Source organism: Salvelinus alpinus, chromosome 22 (genome assembly GCF_045679555.1).
Source record: "Salvelinus alpinus chromosome 22, SLU_Salpinus.1, whole genome shotgun sequence".
Lineage (NCBI taxonomy): Eukaryota > Metazoa > Chordata > Actinopteri > Salmoniformes > Salmonidae > Salvelinus > Salvelinus alpinus.
In genome coordinates this window covers 1404512-1423477 of record NC_092107.1, presented here as the reverse complement: position 1 = coordinate 1423477, position 18966 = coordinate 1404512, and the positions used below count along the sequence as shown (strand labels likewise).

The 18966-nt window shown below is 43.0% G+C and overlaps 1 protein-coding gene across 7 annotated transcripts in view; it reads right to left on the bottom strand.

The window, feature by feature from the left end:
• Window positions 1-18966, bottom strand: part of LOC139548745 (neural cell adhesion molecule 1-like) — a 99212-nt gene that overhangs the window by 15313 nt on the left and 64933 nt on the right. For 3 of the 7 annotated variants that reach the window (XM_071358527.1, XM_071358530.1, XM_071358531.1), the window contains exons 2-14: window positions 15742-15816; window positions 15171-15380; window positions 14242-14385; window positions 13625-13762; window positions 13340-13457; window positions 12395-12555; window positions 12006-12148; window positions 9043-9066; window positions 4238-4267; window positions 1781-1931; window positions 1292-1479; window positions 865-961; window positions 558-728 (exon numbers count right to left, since the gene is read on the bottom strand). In XM_071358527.1, coding sequence (XP_071214628.1) covers window positions 558-728; window positions 865-961; window positions 1292-1479; window positions 1781-1931; window positions 4238-4267; window positions 9043-9066; window positions 12006-12148; window positions 12395-12555; window positions 13340-13457; window positions 13625-13762; window positions 14242-14385; window positions 15171-15380; window positions 15742-15816 — 1650 coding nt within the window. The remainder of the gene's footprint in view (window positions 1-557; window positions 729-864; window positions 962-1291; window positions 1480-1780; window positions 1932-4237; window positions 4268-9042; window positions 9067-12005; window positions 12149-12394; window positions 12556-13339; window positions 13458-13624; window positions 13763-14241; window positions 14386-15170; window positions 15381-15741; window positions 15817-18966) is intronic. The other 4 variants (XM_071358528.1, XM_071358532.1, XM_071358529.1 and 1 more) reach the window with 2 other exon arrangements.

The window sequence follows — 18966 nt, the reverse complement described above, 5'->3', positions numbered from 1 at the left end:
CTACCGGACTATTTACATTGACCCCCCCTTCCCCTCCATTTGTTTTGTACACTGCTGCTACTCGCTGTTTATTATCTGTTCATAGTCACTTCACCCCTACCAACATGTACAAATTACCTCGACTAACCTGTACCCCCACACATTGACTCGGTATCGGTACACCCCTGTATATAGCCTCGTTCTTGTTATTTTATTGTGTTACCTTTTATTATTTTTTACTTTAGTTTATTTGGTAAATATTTTCTTAACTTTTCTTGAACTGCACTGCTGGTTAAGGGCTTGTAAGCATTTCACGGTAAGGTCTACATTTGTTGTATTCGGCGCATGTGACAAATAAAGTTTGATTTGATTTGACAAGTAACAAGGATGCAATTATTACAGACAACATTTTATTTTATTCTCATTTGAGGGTAAATCAAACCAGCTGAATTATGATATTGGATGGATGTTTCATTAAAAAAGGCCAATGTTTGAGAAAAATAAACATTTAATTTTGTTATCTCCTCACATACTCTCTCTCTTTATCCTTGTAGGCCCCGCCCTGCCCCTGTACTCACCTCCTTGGACGTCATAGACCCTCTGCACCCAGCTGCCCCTGCCCACAGTCTTCCACTCGGCCCGGTACCGGAGGACGGGTACACCCCCAGTGGCGTCAGGCTCCTGGAACTCCACGCTGGCTGAGCTGGAGAACGGCTCCACCTCCCCGAGGGATGGGGCTGACGGGACATCTAGAGAGAAGAGGAATCACACGTAAAGGTACTCATTTAAGAACTACAGTATATTTAATTTGATGCCAACATTAAATATTAGATTCACAATATGATGATTTTGGATAATTAGCTACAGATTGTGATTATGACTGACCAGCCTGAATGAGGAGGAACTCCTTGGATTCTGTGCCCATCTCATTGGCAGCAGTACAGTTGTAGCTCCCAAAGTCATTCTCAGACTCTGGAGTGACCTGGAACAGAGGAGAGAATCAATGCATGAAAGAAACTCAGGGCAGCAAAGCATTACAAACATAAGGTGACTAGATGCTTGAGTCAGTTTGTTCCTCTGTTGTTTGTCCATTAGAGATGCCTATTTTAGTCCTCTGTCTCTGTGCTTCCCTCTACTGAATAATGAAAACACACTCAGTCTCCCCACAATGGAACTGGGGGAGAACCCTGCAAATACTAGCTGTCACACATGAAATCTTTATGACATGTGGAGTGTTCTTAATTTAGTGTGTGTGTGTATTCGTGTGTGTCTGTGTGCTCATGCATGTGTGTGTGTATCTGCGGGTCTCTACCTCCAGGTAGCTGGCTGTGGGACTCTGGAAAACCTTGGCTTTGGTGACGTTAGCGTTGGGAAGCTGAAACCCGTCCCTCAGCCACAGCATGGACACATCACTGGGGTGGGCCAGGACCTCACAGCTGATGTTAGCTGCATTCCCCTCCCAGGTATACACTGTCACTGAGCCCTGGATCTTAGGAGCATCTATGGAGGAATGAGCCAGCAACGTGAATAAGAGATTTCTGTCTTTTCTCTTAAATATTTAAAAGAGTAGGCTTTGGCACAAACATTAGAAGCTGCAGGTAGTATGCCAGCCGGGCCTGACTAAGACTTTAAGCACTAGAGAAAGTGGTTGTGTCCTTACTCCCTATATAGTGCACTACTTTTGGGAACCTATGGGCCCTGGCAAAAGTAGTGAACTATAGGGTGTAGGGCTATGGTCAAAAACTGTATAGGGAATAGGATGCCATTTCAGATGCAGCCTTGTGACATGTGGAGTTCTTACAGCGGACTTCCAGGTAGGCGGGTTGAGAATCCACTCCGATGGCGTTGCGTGCAGAGCAGAGGTACTGGCCAGCGTCGGTGAAATTGGCGTACTTCAGCGTGAGGGAGGACACACGAGCATCACTCCTCACTACGACGTTCCCATCCAGACTCTATAGGGCAGGAAATCACAGGGTAGCGAGCAACAAAAGGACCTCTGTTTGCAGTACATCAATGTTAACCTCATATCCCATTGTGATCCATGCATTATTGAGAACCCATACATTATAACACTCTGTAGTTTTATCATAGTAATATTGAACTCTGAGCCTGGAGACAAACCATTGTAGCATTGAGTGCTTTTCCTATGGCTGTAACAGCAAAAGGTGATGACACTACACACTTAAGAGAGACAGAGATACAGTAAAGTAAAGCTCAAAACCCTCTGTATTGTACAGTAGAGATGTGTACAGTAGCAGAGCACATCAATAATGGTAGAAGAAGCTGTATGGATGGAGCCATCAAGAGCTTTTCACACAATGGCTGTAGAGTGAGGTGGCTGAAATCAGTTACAGCAGGCTATTTAGGTCTCAGCCTGTTAAACGCTACTAGTGTATAGTAGTGGTTCCTATGGACAGGATAACATGCCTAGCTTGCTCTTTTACACACAGTCTGCTGTGTGGTTCACTTTATCGTGTGAAATTCAGTGTTGAATTGTTCAGTATTGAATTATTTGTGTACTTTCCCAACAGCAACATACTGTCTGATGTACAGTTTATACATCTACTGTATACATATTATAGGGAAGGCATTCTAGACCCCAAGTTGATCCATGAAATGAATGTACAGTACATCAACTCATTGAGGTGCTTCTATTCCGTAGAATGAACTAGCTACCTAGTCAGTGGAGTGCCAACTGGGAATTGTCTCTGTAATTCTAAACTAAAGCAACACCATGCTGACTAAATTAAATGGTGGTTAAGACTCCAGCTTCAGAAGTAGAACCAAAGCATGTGACATAGGGAAGAGGACAAGAACACAGTGTGCCTATACATTCAAGACCTTGCCAATTAAAACTATAGCAGAAACCCTGCTAATAGCTAACAGGATTGACGTTTGTCTCAAGATACACTACCTGACTTCATTAACACCAGATTCACAAGGCCTAAATAAACAGCCGTGTACGTAACCTTTAGCGTCGGGGTCGGCTATTCTTGTTGTTGACACTGAACAGTCTGGGTCTGGAACTCTCACGCCAGTCCAAACCACTGTTAACTCATGGTAGGTGTCGTAGAAGAGCTGAACTCCTGGCGACCTCTGCATTTTATTTTGCATGGCTTTGAAGTTCAACACTCACACATTGTATGTGAACCATCTCATGAATGCCTCTGTGTTGTTCAATTAGCTACAGTAGGGACCAGTCTGGGGGACAAACTAAGGCAGTGGCTCAAATGGCACCCTATTCCTTACATAGTGAACTACTTCTGACCAGAGCCCTATAGGCACTAGTTAAAAATAGTCTACTATATGTGATTTGGGAAACTAACTAAGAGAAGAATAGTGCTCATTAGTTCTGTATTCAAACTCAACAGAAGCAGCATGTCTGCGGCATTAAGTATGCCTGAGGAAATGCTTACATAACACAGGCAAGGCAGTCAGTCCCCTTTTCATTCCAACCCCATCCGCCTCCTCCACCTCCTCTCTCCATCCCCCCACCTTCTCCAAACACTGACAGGGATAATTACATCAGAGCTGAAAGGGTGGCCAGAGAGTGTGAGATTCCCGCCAGCCTTGTGCTGCACTCACATATGCCACCCCTTATGTACAGGCAGGTCCTATTGTGGTTCTTGATGAAGCGATGTAGTCCAAGTGCCAAGTACATTAATAAGATCTTGGTGTAGTGTAGATAGAACATTCCATTTTTTGGTTGTATTGTGAGGTCAAAGAGGGTCAACAACAACTCATCATCATGGCCAAAGACTGGACAACCACATGGCAGACCAGACCATGATACACAATCTCAATCTGTGTCCAAAGGGAGAGCATCAATTTCTGTTCATTTGCAACACGAGAACAGAGATTCATTAAAGTTTCATAACTATGGTTTTCAACAACAGAGAGTTTATTAATAATGCAGGGTGGTGGTGCCTATTGGAAACATCAAGCAATTTTAGCTCAGCTCGATCATTGGTGTACCCTAGATCTTATTCCCTGGAAAGAATGGGAACAAACATCCTTCACCAGTTGTCTGATACCCGGCTACAGGTTTGAAGGAGAATTTCTCAGGCTGAGCGAAGCCATACTAATAAACCAAAGAGGACTGATAAGAGTTTCTCCATCAGTTTCCATGACTACGGCAACAATAGAAAACAGTGTTGAAGAGAACTGTAAAGCAGAAAATCAATATGGTGAAAGAGGATGCATGGGCATAGTATTTGGTAGATTGTGATGGGTATTGGGTATAGTATAGAAGCTATACCTTGTGTTGCTCGGGCCGAGTCCAAGAGGCCTGTAGAGGACACAGACAGAATAAAACAACAACAAAAAGCAAAGCAATCCTTAGACAGGAATCCTTATCCAGTACCTCACAGCTAGGACAAACAACACTGCACAAGCATGCAACTGAACAACACTGCCCCACTCATATACCGAACGTTTACCTGCTGTAGTCCAGGGAAATGGGCTAACGCTAAAACTTTAAAACAATTAGACTCATCAACCTTTACACTACTCAGTTGTATAAAACCACTCAGCATCAAACTAGAAAAAAACCGCGGTCTAAAAATGGTTGTAATGACATCACTTCAACCAGTTTAGCCTGCTGGGTACATGTTCATGTGTAAATAATAGACACTACATTGGAGCTAGCATGGAGGGATGCTGAAAGAAAAGAAAATCATACAAACATTTCTCCATATATCATCTTCAAAATCGAATTATTAAGAATTGTTTTCATGGTTATCAATCATGATGAATCCACATTTAATATGAAGTTATATAATCAACACAAAACGTAACACACAATTCAGCATGACAAAACATAATCAAACGTGATTAAAAAGAGTATTGTCTACCTCTGAAATACATTTACTTATAGAGGATTTATTTTCTCTGAATTCTGCCATTCAGGTATTGTAATAAAACATGCTTTATGGGTTTCCTAATGTTAAGGAGAAACAAGAAGCATGAAGGAGAGATGATTGATAACGGACGACGGCATAGTGATGAATGGAAAGGAATATGGAAGCCAGACGACAAGCAAAATGGTAAACAGCTTTCCATCAGACGTAGAAAACAACCAAGTGTCCCATCTGCTGAAACGTACTGCAGGCAAAAAGGCCCAGAACTCAATTCATTATTAATACAGTCAATCTTAACATTCCTTCCAGACCATCCTCTCTCGTTTAGAGCTGGACGCCTTCCAATCACTCACAGATGAGTGAATAATGAGTGAATTCATCTGGCTTCTATTCTGGCATCTATCTATAATACGGGCTAGCCTATACCACTGTAGACTGCCTGTCATAGAGAAACACAACACACACATCAAGAGACTAGTTAACACTGGGAAAGCTTTACTCACACTGCAGGGCAGAACCACACACATGAATAAACCAGACAACAATACAGTATGTCAAGTTAAAGATACTGAGTGAAGACTCATCCTAAGTAGGGAGGGTCCAGATGAACATCTTTGCATGTACTGTATATTGAGCCATGGTATGTAGCTAATGTAGATAGTGAGTGTGTTGGTAATATGATATCACTATTCTTTACGGTCCATTTTGGTGATGGTGAGACAGGAGAGACACACACAGCAAGACAGGCCCATTTAACACCTACGTCAGAAAAGCAGTTTGGCTCCAGACCCCACAGCGCAGAAGAGGAGCTGCTGCTCAATTAGCTCCGTAATACCGGTGCTGCTGCTCATTATTACAGGACGCATAACTAACAGCACCCCTGGTCGTGGCTGGTCTGACACAGAATTGTGAGGTATGGAATTGAGTTGACACATCACTGTCAGACCCATGTTTTATGTTTGTTTAAACAATGGGACATGGACCAAAAGCAAATTACTAGCTGATGGTGAGAGCTGTAAACACCATGGCATCTAATCAGTTTAGTGCAAACCAGCACTAAATAACATCCCCCCCAGACAAATCTAATTTCCAAGCAGCGCTCCTCATCCCCTTGGTAAGCAGTGAGCAGCGAGCGTCTCTCTCTCAGCTGTGATGTATGATCACATCACTGAAGGTGGGGGAGGGGGGAAGAAGAGAGGCACTGTTGTAGAGGAGATTCTACAGAAGAAACACTCACATAACTATCTCACCCAGCACCACACAAAAGGCATCCTCTCTATAGTCATAAACAGCCCAACAGTAGGGTATGGTTACAGGACTGGGCTGGCCTGGGGAAGTGTTTTTTTATTCATCCTGACTGGCATCAGTTAGGAAGCTCTCCATCATGTATCCTGGCTAGCAGCATTCCAACTGTCATACCATAAGAACAAACTGCCAATCAATGTCCAGAGAACCACATTGTACCACCACTAACGTTTCAGTTCCTTGCTCAGAACATATGAAAGCTGGTGGTTCCTTTTAACATGAGTCTTCAATATTCCTAGGTAAGAAGTTTTAGGTTGTAGTTATTATAGGAATTATAGGACTATTTCTCTCTATACGATTTGTATTTCATATACCTTTGACTATGCTTGAAGCATTGCGAAGAGCTGCTGGCAAAACGCACGAAAGTGCTGTTTGAATGAATGCTTACGAGCCTGCTGGTGCCTACCATCGCTCAGTCAGACTGCTCTATCAAATCATAGACTTAATTATAACATAATAACACACAGAAATACGGGCCTTAGGTCATTAATATGTTCAAATCCGGAAACTATCATCTCGAAAACAAAACGTTTATTCTTTCAGTGAAATACGGAACCGTTCCGTATTTTATCTAACGGGTGGCATCCATAAGTCTAAATATTCCTGTTACATTGCACAACCTTCAATGTTATGTCATAATTACGTAAAATTCTGGCAAATTAGTTCGCAACGAGCCAGGCGGCCCAAACTGTTGCATATACCCTGACTCTGCGTGCAATGAACGCAAGAGAAGTGACACAATTTCACCTGGTTAATATTGCCAGCTAACCTGGATTTTTTTTAGCTAAATATGCAGTTTTAAAAATATATACTTCTGTGTATTGATTTTAACAAAGGCATTGATGTTTATGGTTAGGTACAGTCGTGCAACGATTGTGCTTTTTTTTTTCCGCAAATGCGCTTTTGTTAAATCATCCCGTTTGGCGAAGTTGGCTGTCTTTGTTAGGAAGAAATCGTCTTCACACAGTTTGCAACGAGCCTGGCGGCCCAAACTGCTGCATATACCCTGACTCCGTTGCAAGAGAAGTGACACAGTTTTCCTAGTTAAAAGAAATTCATGTTAGCAATATTAACTAAATATTTAAGGAAGGCATTGATGTTTATGGTTAGGTACACGTTGGAGCAACGACAGTCCTTTTTTGTGAATGCGCACAGCATCGATTATATGCAACGCAGGTCACGCTAGATAAACTAGTAATATCATCAACCATGTGTAGTTAACTAGTGATTATGATTGATTGATTGTTTTTTATAAGATAAGTTTAATGCTAGCTAGCTTATTTCTACATTCACGTAACAGGCAGGTGCCTCGTGGAGTAAAGTAAGGCAGGTGGTTAGAGCGTTGGACTAGTTAAAAATACCGATTTCCGATTGTTATGAAAACTTGAAATCGGCCCTAATTAATCGGCCATTCCGATTAATCGGTCGACCTCTACTATGTAGATATACAAATGTGACAATGTTCATTTGTCTGCCATCACTATCGTAAATGTGTAAGGAGAGAATATGCTGTGTAGAATAAAAAAGAAAACATATCCTTTATAAAGTAAAGCCTCTTAGGCTATAGTTATTAGTCATTACATACATTACCTAAGATAACAGTCAGACTCGAGTGGACGTGTGGAAGCTACATGAGGGAATAATAAACTTTAACACCCTGTCAACAGGGATAATGGTAATCCAGCACCTCTTTACACCATGTCTATGAGTACAACAGTCAGCAGACTGCAATGTAAAGGAACGTTAAAGCACTGAGAGAGGTGGCAAAGATATATGTAGCATGACACACTAGTGAATAGCACACCACACCACAGCATGCACATGCACACACACTTGTAACACAGACACGATTCTCACAAATATCCCTCAACACCAATTCCACATAGGAAAAACAAAAACACAATTGTCATGCTGATAGCCAATAAGCAGATACAACAACCCTGATTAAAATAATAGGCCTATATGAACAATTCACCATAATAGCTGGATAGATAGATGACTGTGGCACATATTTCATGTGAGAGTTGATCATTAGCTTACCCTTTCACCTGTCTCCCAACCCATTTGAACCACAGCCGCTATGATATGTGTTGCTAGCATGGCAGAGATGAGGGACAGCCAGGTTCAAAAACAATTAGCAGCCATTTTCCAAATCACACTATCCTGGCTTCTTGCTAGTAAAGAAGACATTGCCTCCGGATCATTGCCCACGAGACCCACAGTGCCAGGCCACAGCTGTGAAGGCCACACCTTCATGCTCCTGTTTTTAAATATGTTCCTAATGATAATTCAATGCAGGCTGCTAATCATTTCTTCACCCCCTACCATAGAGAGATGGCTATACCAGTACAACACAGGTGCAAACTCAGGCATTTTGCTTTTGGCTTCAACCTTGACAGAATGATTGATGACAGATATGCAATGAGACAGATCGTCTACATGAGAGTACAGAGAGGGACACAGACTGAGCAGCAGTATGGCACGGAGCTGCCCCGATGGATAGAGACGGAGATGATCGGACCGGGAATGGCAACACAGAAATGAGGAGGTTCTCTTTTTAAGGTCATTACGGTAACCGTTTTCTCTTCTGACCTCAGTAGATAAGGCAGAGGAAACCCCCAAAGTTTAAACACCCAGAACCACTCTCTTATGTAAGGATCAGTGCAACTCAAAAGTCAGGCTATATTTGGAAAACATGCCATTTTTGAATCGATTTCATAAACCCTGATAAGATCATAGCTTGAGGATTTTCAAGGAATATTGACTGAAGAGCAGACAAGAAAATTCGATAAAAATACTTATTTGATCCTATCAGGGTTTTTGTCGAATCTCATACCCCATACGCAATTTGTTCTATCAATTGATTTTGTTCCATTTCTGTGCCACGCTGATTTCATACCTGATAGATCCTGTTTAGATGTGCCTGCAGGGGAGAGAATGTAGCGAAGTAAACGGACCTTTCCGTGGGCTCCGCCTATCCACACTCCTCCTATCCTGTACAGGTACCTACAGCGTGTCTCTGATTAAATGGCCCCACCCATTACCTGTCTATTGGACTAGATGAGATCATTGGTACTACAGGGAAGTAGCTACAGTACCTTCGGAAAGTATTCAGACCCCTTGACTTTTTCCACATTTCGTTAAGTTACAGCCTTATCCTAAAAAAAATTTTTTTAAAGGATCCTCAGCAATCTACACACATAATGACAAAGCAAAAACATTTTTTTCGATTTGTTTTAAACAGAAATACCTTATTTGCATAAGTATTCAGACCCTTTGCTATGAGACTCGAAATTGAGCTCAGGTGCATCCTGTTTTCATTGACCATCCTTGAGATGTTTCTACAACTTGATTGGAGTCCACCTGTGGTAAATTCAATTGATTGGACATCATTTGTAAAGGCACACACCTGTCTATATAAGGTCCCACAATTGACAGTGCATGTCAAAGCAAAAACCAAACCATGAGGTCGAAGGAATTGTCCGCAGAGCGCAGAGACAGGATTGTGTCAATGCACAGATTTGGGAAAGGGAACCAAAACATTTCTGTAGCATTAAAGGTCCCCAAGAACACAGTGGCCTCCATCATTCTTAAAAGGAAGAAGTTTGGAACCACCAAGACTCTTCCTAGAGCTGGCTGCCCGGCCAAACTGAGCAATCGGGGGAGAAGGGCCTTGGTCAGGGAGGTGACCAAGAACCCAATGGTCACTCTGACAGAGCTCTAGAGTTCTTCTGTGGAGATGGGAGAACATTCCAGAAGGACAACCATCACTGCAGCACTCCACCAATCAGACCTTTATGGTAGAGTGGCCAGATGGAAGCTACTTCTCAGTAAAAGGCACATGACAGCCCGCTTGGAGTTTGACAAAAGGCACCTAAAGCCTCGCAGACCATGAGAAACAAGATTCTCTGGTCTGATGAAACCAATATTGAACTTTTTGGCCTGAAAGCCAAGCGTCACTTCTGGAGGAAACCTGACTCCATTCCTATGGTGAAGCATGGTGGTGGCAGAATCATGCTGTGGGGATGTTTTTCAGCGGCAGGGACTCGGAGACTAGTCAGGATCGAGGCAAAGATGAACGGAGCAAAGTACAGAGAGATCCTTGATGAAAACCTGCTCCAGAGCTCTCAGGACCTCAGACTGGGGCGAAGGTTCACCTTCCAACAGGATAACGACCCTAAGCACACAGCCAAGACAACGCAGGAGTGGCTTGGGACAAGTCTCTGAATGTCCTTGAGTGGCCCAGCCAGAGCCCAGACTTAAACCTGATCGAACATCTCTGGAGAGACCTGAAAATAGCTGCGGAGCGACCTGAAAATAGCTGTGCAGCGACGCTCGCCATCCAAACTGACAGAGCTTGAGCGGATCTGCAAAGAATGGGAGAAACTCCCTAAATACAGGTGTGCCAAGCTTGTAGCGTCATACCCAAGAAGACTCGAGGCTGTAATCGCTGCCAAAGGTGCTTCAACAAAGTACTGAGTAAAAGGTCTGAATACTTATGTAAAGGTAATATTTCCTTTTTTTTCTATAAATTAGCAAACATTTCAAAAAATATGTTTTTGCTTTGTTATTATGGGATAATTTGTGTAGATTGATGAGAGAAAAATGTAATCAATTTTAGAATAAGGCTGTAAATTAACAAAATGTGGGAAAAGTCAAAGGGTCTGAATACTTTCCGAAGGCACTGTATATGGACAATGTGGGATTGTATGAAAATATAAGATCCATAGATGACTGTATGTAGCAATCTGCAGGGGACTAACAGAGGCTGCTATAGGGACATAGGTCTAAGCTGCTACTGTATAGGGACATAGGTCTAAACTGCTATAGGGACATAGGTCTAAACTGCTATAGGGACATAGGTCTAAACTGCTATAGGGACATAGGTCTAAGCTGCTATAGGGACATAGGTCTAAACTGCTATAGGGACATAGGTCTAAACTGCTATAGGGACATAGGTCTAAGCTGCTACATGTATAGGGACATAGGTCTAAACTGCTATAGGGACATAGGTCTAAACTGCTATAGGGACATAGGTCTAAGCTGCTATAGGGACATAGGTCTAAGCTGCTATAGGGACATAGGTCTAAACTGCTATAGGGACATAGGTCTAAACTGCTATAGGGACATAGGTCTAAGCTGCTATAGGGACATAGGTCTAAGCTGCTATAGGGACATAGGTCTAAGCTGCTATAGGGACATAGGTCTAAACTGCTATAGGGACATAGGTCTAAGCTGCTATAGGGACATAGGTCTAAACTGCTATAGGGACATAGGTCTAAGCTGCTATAGGGACATAGGTCTAAGCTGCTATAGGGACATAGGTCTAAGCTGCTATAGGGACATAGGTCTAAACTGCTATAGGGACATAGGTCTAAGCTGCTATAGGGACATAGGTCTAAGCTGCTATAGGGACATAGGTCTAAGCTGCTATAGGGACATAGGTCTAAGCTGCTATAGGGACATAGGTCTAAACTGCTATAGGGACATAGGTCTAAGCTGCTATAGGGACATAGGTCTAAGCTGCTATAGGGACATAGGTCTAAGCTGCTATAGGGAGTAGGGACATAGGTCTAAGCTGCTATAGGGACATAGGTCTAAGCTGCTATAGGGAGTAGGGACATAGGTCTAAGCTGCTATAGGGACATAGGTCTAAGGTTAGATGGTAACTAGGTAGCTACTAGGTAGTAATATGAACTTCTATTAGCTAGCTGCTGCTCTGGCGCCATACTTAATCAGCAGAGATGAACCTGGCTAAGGGAGCCTTGCCATGTTTAAGTGAAACACATCCCCTGAGTGTCCCTTTGCAGTGGGGACACAGCCATCAGGCTGGCTTCTCTGTGTGGGCTGCCTCTACTGTACCTGCTCTCCCTCAGTGAAGGGGCGCAGGCCAAAGCTCCAGTTGATGGTGGGGGTGGGGTCCCCTGAAGCCTCACAGGTCAGAGTCACCTGCTCCTCCATCTCAGACGTGCTCTGGTTCAGCAGGAAGGTGATCTTAGGTTTCACTGTAGCAAAGGCAGACACACACAGAGCCATTATAACCAACCTGCAGTGACACTCACCTGTATGACCTACAGTATAGCTAAATTCACAGTATGCAATCCCATAGTGACATCAATCACCTGCCAGATCTGATGATAGTACTTAATACCTAGAGTTATAATCACAACATAACCCCCAAAATAATCCAATGTTAAAATCCTCCCACTGTGAATAAATATAGACAAACCATGATTAACCAAGTCCCTCACCAAACACTCTAAGGCTGACTTCCTGTTCGCTCTCCCCAGCCTTGTTCTTAGCGATGCAGGTGTACTCTCCCTCATCCAGCTTGGCCACCTCCATGATGGTCATCTCTGAACCGTCCTCATTAAAGCTGTACTTGTCTCCTGACTCCAGAAGAACACTGGCCCTGGGGGAGAGAAAGGGAAAAACACACACACACACTGATTATTCTGATTACAATCAGCTTTTGTGAAACGAAGAGAATCGGATTTGACGACACAACTAAAATAAGTCTGCTGCTAACTACGCTTGATGAGAATTTTTATCTAATAAATAAATAACTTCCAAACAAGTATGTTTCCCTCTGTGAAGTAGGTCAAACAGACTTAATTGAAATTATCTCAATTCATTGTTTATCAAAATAATGTGTCAGTGTGACATTGAATCGCTATTTCCGATTGAATAACATTGAATGTTTTTCATCCAGTCTTCAATCATGATCTCTATAGTCTATACCAGAGAGCTATTTATTTATTGGCACTGACAATGACCCCTAGGCTCAAGGTTTGACCACAGATAATTACATTGTGGCCTCTTGGACCTTGAGCGGGAGAGAGAGATTTTGAGATTGAGGGCAAAGCTTTCACCTTGACTGCTGAGTTAAAATAGCTCTTCCCCCTTTACCTAAGACTCAACCCCAAAGACAAGTGTCACATGGAGTTCACACCAGTCCTTTCCCTCACCTAGCAACAAGGGGAACTCTTCTAAGAAGGTGAGAGCAGGTGAGAGCAACACACTACACTGCCAACAGAAAACCAAGGGCAGGGGACTCGCATCACTCGCATTGGTGTTGGTAGCCTATGAGTTCCATGGTCAGATGGACATCTGCAAAACACTGGTTAGTGGTATATCAGTCTACCAGCCTTGAGTGTGTGCGTGTGCGCGTGAGAGAGTATGTGCTCCAGTCTTACCGTGCCCAGGTCACCATGGGCTCTGGGTATCCATCAGCTGCACAGGTCAACATGGCAGACTGGCCCACGCCTGCTGTGGCATTCACCTCCGACTGCCACACCCGGATGGTTGGGAGCACTGAGGGAGGGACATTAACACACCTGAGACCAAGTTATTACAGCTGAAATCCAGCCCACAGTCATCTGCTGTCTAGGATGTTGATAGATGACTTAACACCACAAAATGGTGTCAAAACCATGAATAAAGTGACAAGGGAATAGAGCGGGAAGAAGAAGTGGGCTGACCGTTGACGATGACCCTAATGATCTTGAGGTCAATCTCTCCCCGGGCCATGAGGCGGCCCTCACAGGTGTACGACCCCTCGTCTGTCTTCTTGATGCCTCGGATCTGCAGGTGGTTGTTGGGCAGGATCTTAAAGCGGACTGAGAGAAGGATCAAATCATAATTCAATTGTAATGTATGAGTATTCTGATTGAGGGATAGAAAGAGCTTTTCAGACGGAGACCCCTTAACACAAAATCTCACTTTCTATGTAAATTCTTTAATTCAAGTGTTTAAACAGTTTTATACCCACCAGTTATAATATTTGTCAAAGAATTGCTCAAATGGAACACTGTCTGACAGCTGGATAGGGACTTTTCTGACATGGTTGAGTAACAACGGGTGACAAGGCTGACAGTCAAAGAGGGGGGGGGGGGGGGGGGAGTGGAAAAAGGAAAGAGCAAAAATGTAGGAACCCTTTAGCATTACACAATTCTGATAACTTTATCGAAATTCACAGGTTTTCCACAAAGCAGGGAATCCTGATTCCTTCAAATGGGATTTCTGGAAAACATGGGCATCTGGGGAAAGTTACTAGAATTGTGCAACCCTACTCCAGGCTAAATGGCATCTATCTCACCATCCTTCTCCATCTGAATCTTCGCTCCTTTGTGTTTCCAGATGATGGTGGGGGGAGGGGAGCTGATGACGTCACAGATGATGTTGGCGTTGTCCCCTTCATTGAACTCTTGGGGGGAGGGGGCGTTCTTGAAGATGATCCTTTCTACAAGACAAAATACAAGAATGTTAGTCAACCATTTAAAACCATGAAGAACATAATGCCTGTGTCTCAAATGGCACCCTATTCCCTACATGGTGTACTAGTTTTGACCAGGGCCCATAGGGTGCACTACATAGAGAATAGGGTGCTATTTGAGACGTAGCAATGGGTTCATTTAACTGTTTTCCCCTACGCCTCTTAACTGCCTTTATTCTAAAGACATTAGCATGTTGTGCCTAGTGGGAAAACCATAAAGGGTTTATATGATGGACTGCTGATGCTTGGCAGTGTTTAGCTATAGAAACCATTAGTCAGAAGACATGCACAACAGACATTAGGCCTTGTCTTAATGGGCTTTGGAGGGGTTTATTGAACTGATGAAAAATCCATCTCCAGCTGAAAAACAGAAAATAAAGATATTTTTCCCACAAGCCCTCAATATAAAGTTAGAGCGTTTCCTTCATAACTATACTGAAGGTTAAGAACATTTCAGCTTAGGGTTCTTAATATAACAATTTAACGCTCTGTGACCAGGACACCCCCCTGAGTTTTTATACTATGTCATAATGCAAACACACACTGGTTTTGAAAGGGACAGCCTGTGTACCAAATGGCACCCTATTCCCTAAATAGTACAGTACTTTAGACCAGGGCCAATGGGACTCTGGTCAAAAGCAGTGCACTATATAGGGAATAGGCACTTGTCAAAAGTAGTGAACCTTATAGGGAGGGATTAGGTTGCCCTTTTGGACACATCCCTAGAGAATGAAGAAGGAGAAGCAGCTTACGGTAGAACTTGACGTTGACGGTGGCTTCTGCTGACTGGTCTCCGTTGGTGGCCAGACACTTGTAGGTCCCAGCACTGTCCACCCCGGCCTTGTAGAGCGTGAGGGTGGACGAGGACTCGTCGTTTCGGGTTACGGTGATCTCTGGTTTGTTGGGCTCTATCTTCTCCCCGCTCGGCGAATACCAGTCAATCTCCTTTGCTACCCCAACAACTGCACAGAGACAAGAGACGGTTACATGTGTTTGTTTTTGTATCTAACTAGAATCATTACGATTAAACATTTAGCTATCACAATGTTGAATCTCTAAATGAGACAAATAAAGAGCCAAAAAGAAGGCTATCAACCTAGGAAACAACCTATACACCTTATTAGGAAATAGTACTCTCTTATCCTAGAGAAGGTTACAGCTACCTTGTTCCTGTCTAGTGGCCTGACAACTGTGGTCTACACACAGCATATCAGGACAGGACACAAAAGGTCACAGTGTATAATCAGTACTGCACAATGGGATCCAAACAATTCCAAAGAGACAGTAGTCTACTATAGAATAATGATAGAGGGGCAAGCTTACTTTCACACAGAAAGAACTTGGACTCTCCGACACTGATCTCTCCCTGGGTGGGGGTGATCTCCACTTCCAGACAAACTGAGAAGAGAACAAAATAGGGACATTAGACAGAGGAGTACTTGGAAGCAATGTTAAGTTTGTGTGTGTGTGTGTGTGTGTGTGTGTGTGTGTGTGTGTGTGTGTGTGTGTGTGTGTGTGTGTGTGTGTGTGTGTGTGTGTGTGTGTGTGTGTGTGTGTGTGTGTGTGTGTGTGTGTGTGTGTAGAGAGAACATTTCATTAATGACATATGATATTAAAGCTTATGTCTGCAGTGCTGCTTAAAATGTATAATTCAGGCACTGTGCCTGTGTCTCTCAGTGTTCTTCATTCACTCCTTAGCAGTAGTGTCTTTATCCTCTCTGCTAGCACAGCAGCCTGTCATTATGGAAACCACCAGTTCTGCCACAGCTTTTCATGGCAAACACACTAGGAAGTTAGTTGGCTTTATTACTGCAATCACATGAACATAGGCTACTTCTCTGGTTCACCTGGGGTAAGTTCCAAATGGCACCCTATTCCCTATATAGAGCACTAGATTCTTAGAAAAAGGGTTCCAAAAGGGTTCTTCGGTTGTGTCACGCCCTGACCGTAGAGATCTTTTTATTCTCTATGTTTGGTTGGTCAGGGTGTGACTCGGGTGGGAAACTCTATGTTCTTTGTTTCTATGTTTTGGCCGGGTATGGTTCTCAATCAGGGACAGCTGTCTATCGTTGTCTCTGATTGAGAATCATACTTAGGCAGCCTTTTACCTTTTGGTATTTGTGGGTAGTTGTCTTTGTTAGTGGCATTATTGCCTAAGTAAGCTTCACGGTCGTTTCCTTGTTCTTTGTTTTGTTGGCGACATTTATCAATAAAAGAAATGTACGCTCACCATGCTGCACCTTGGTCCGGTCATTTCCACGACGACAGCGATCGTGACAGGTTGTCCTCATAGAATAACCATTTTTGGTTCCAGATTCAACCCTTTTAGGTTCCATTTAGAACACTCTGCGGAAAGGGTTCTCTAAATGGAAACGAAAAGGGTTCTACCTGTAACCAAAAAGGGTTCTCCTATATGGGAACACCCGAAGAACCCTTTTAGGTTCTAAATAGCACCTTTTGACCAGGGCTCGTAGCTCTGGTCAAAAGTAGTGCACTATATAGGGAATAGGGTGGCATTTGGGACGCTGGCCTGGACGCCTCTACAGCAGCAACATCCTACTGTACACCATGCTCGGATGAACCAGTAGAAAACATATGAAATGGTAAACAAAACACAGCAAAGAGAGAACTGGCTGCAGAGAGAAAGTACTTCGTCCATGCCTGAGGTGATACAGTAGCCTATATCTCAGCATGCAGGTAGGTAGGTAAGGTTCTACTGCTCTTATTGACAGTGGAGCAGCCAAGGCGGAGAAAAAAAATCAATCGTTTCAATCACAACACAGAAATCTATTCCAAGCCATGGCTCAGGCCTCAGAGAAGCACCTCTGGCAGATCGATTGAGACTTTATTTTATTGAATGGTAAGACCACAGTAAGACTATGCACTTGGCTGACACCTGCAGAGTAAAGCCTTGTTCACACAGGTAGTTTGAAGTGACTCAAATCCATTTTCTTTGCATATCCTATTAGAATCTCATATTTTTCCTGCAGTCTAAACAGGCAAAAAGCACATGGAATCAGATGTTTCAAACCACATTTCAAACCACCTTCCTAGGTTTGAAATCAGATATAAATCAGATTCCTGGCCATGTGACCTGTGTCTGAACGGTCATATCTGATTTATCTGCCCTTAAGTGATATCTAGACTGTTATTTGGTATATCTTGTTGCTTTGTAGCTACACTGTTGACAGTTTGACAAGAACATGTGGTAGCTAACTAGCTTGTTAATTGTTTACAAACAATGAGGGAATGTGCTAGCAGGCTAAACAGCTACCTAGTTAGCTAGTTGACTGCTGTGGCTAGCCAAAACCGACTCGTTTTGAAAGTTGGATCATCTTATCGTTTGAGGCTTTAAAAATGTTCTTTCACTACGATTTTGAACATTCAAAGCAACAGGGAGACTTCCATGGCAGGCATTGTTGTCACCTTAGCTTGCTAGATGCTACACTACAACTTCTGAGTGCACACAAACTCGCCACTACTATGTCAACTAGCGTAGCCATGTCAGTCTGAACACATACATCCGATTCAGTCACTTGTAACTTGCTGTTTGAACAGTCAGAATACCAGAACAGATTTGAAAAACAAAACTGATTTGAGCATTAAGGCCTGTAGTGTGAACAAGGCTTTAAAGACAAGGGAATACAGATCAACCATCTCCCTAGTGATAGTAATGTGCTGAGAAGAATGGGCAAACCCCTTACTGAAGGACTGCAGCATATTTTATAATTTTGTACCTTTATTTAACTAAGCAAGTCAGTTAAGAACAAATTATTATTTACAATAACGGCCTACCCCGGCCAAACCTGGACGACGCTGGGCCAATTGTGCGCCGCCCTATGGGACTCCCAATCACGACCGGATGTGATAGCCTGGATATCAATCTGTATTTGTTGGACATTTCCTATAAAATATCTGATTGCATCAGAGGTGATTGATGTGAGATGTTATCTACCAAACATATAAGCCAAATTCATCAACCCAGAGAAATAACATTCTGGAAATGGCACTTCTAATTTGTAACACTGTCAACTCAGCTCTGATATCAGATTTATAGACCTCCAGATAGCGAAGAACCATACATCATCAGATTGGGCTAGTTATCACAAAGTATCCTGGAATCGTTAAGACAACGAGCGGCATAAAAGCAAACTGGTTACACAAACTGTGTAGCCTAGCCTTGGAAGAACCTTGTGCCAATCAACTTCATATCAATTCTATGGGGAAAACACCCTACTTATAACGCAGCTTTCAGTATGATGAATCCCATGGGTAATTCTCACCCTTGGAAGAAAAACTTAAGACGCATCAAAATTTGTGTCTTGCAGACTTGTTTACGTGCTGCTGTGCGTTGTGTTGCTAACCTTACTTTGCTACCTGACAACTTTACGGTTTTTACTTTTTAATTACCGTTTATATTTTGTTTTTTTCCCTCACTCAACCTTTTTTTCATTCATCTTTTTCACTCCGGACAGTTTATCTGGACATGGTTCGTCAGGACCTCCAACAGCCGAAGCTAAGTAGTAACATTAACATGATGCCATCTAA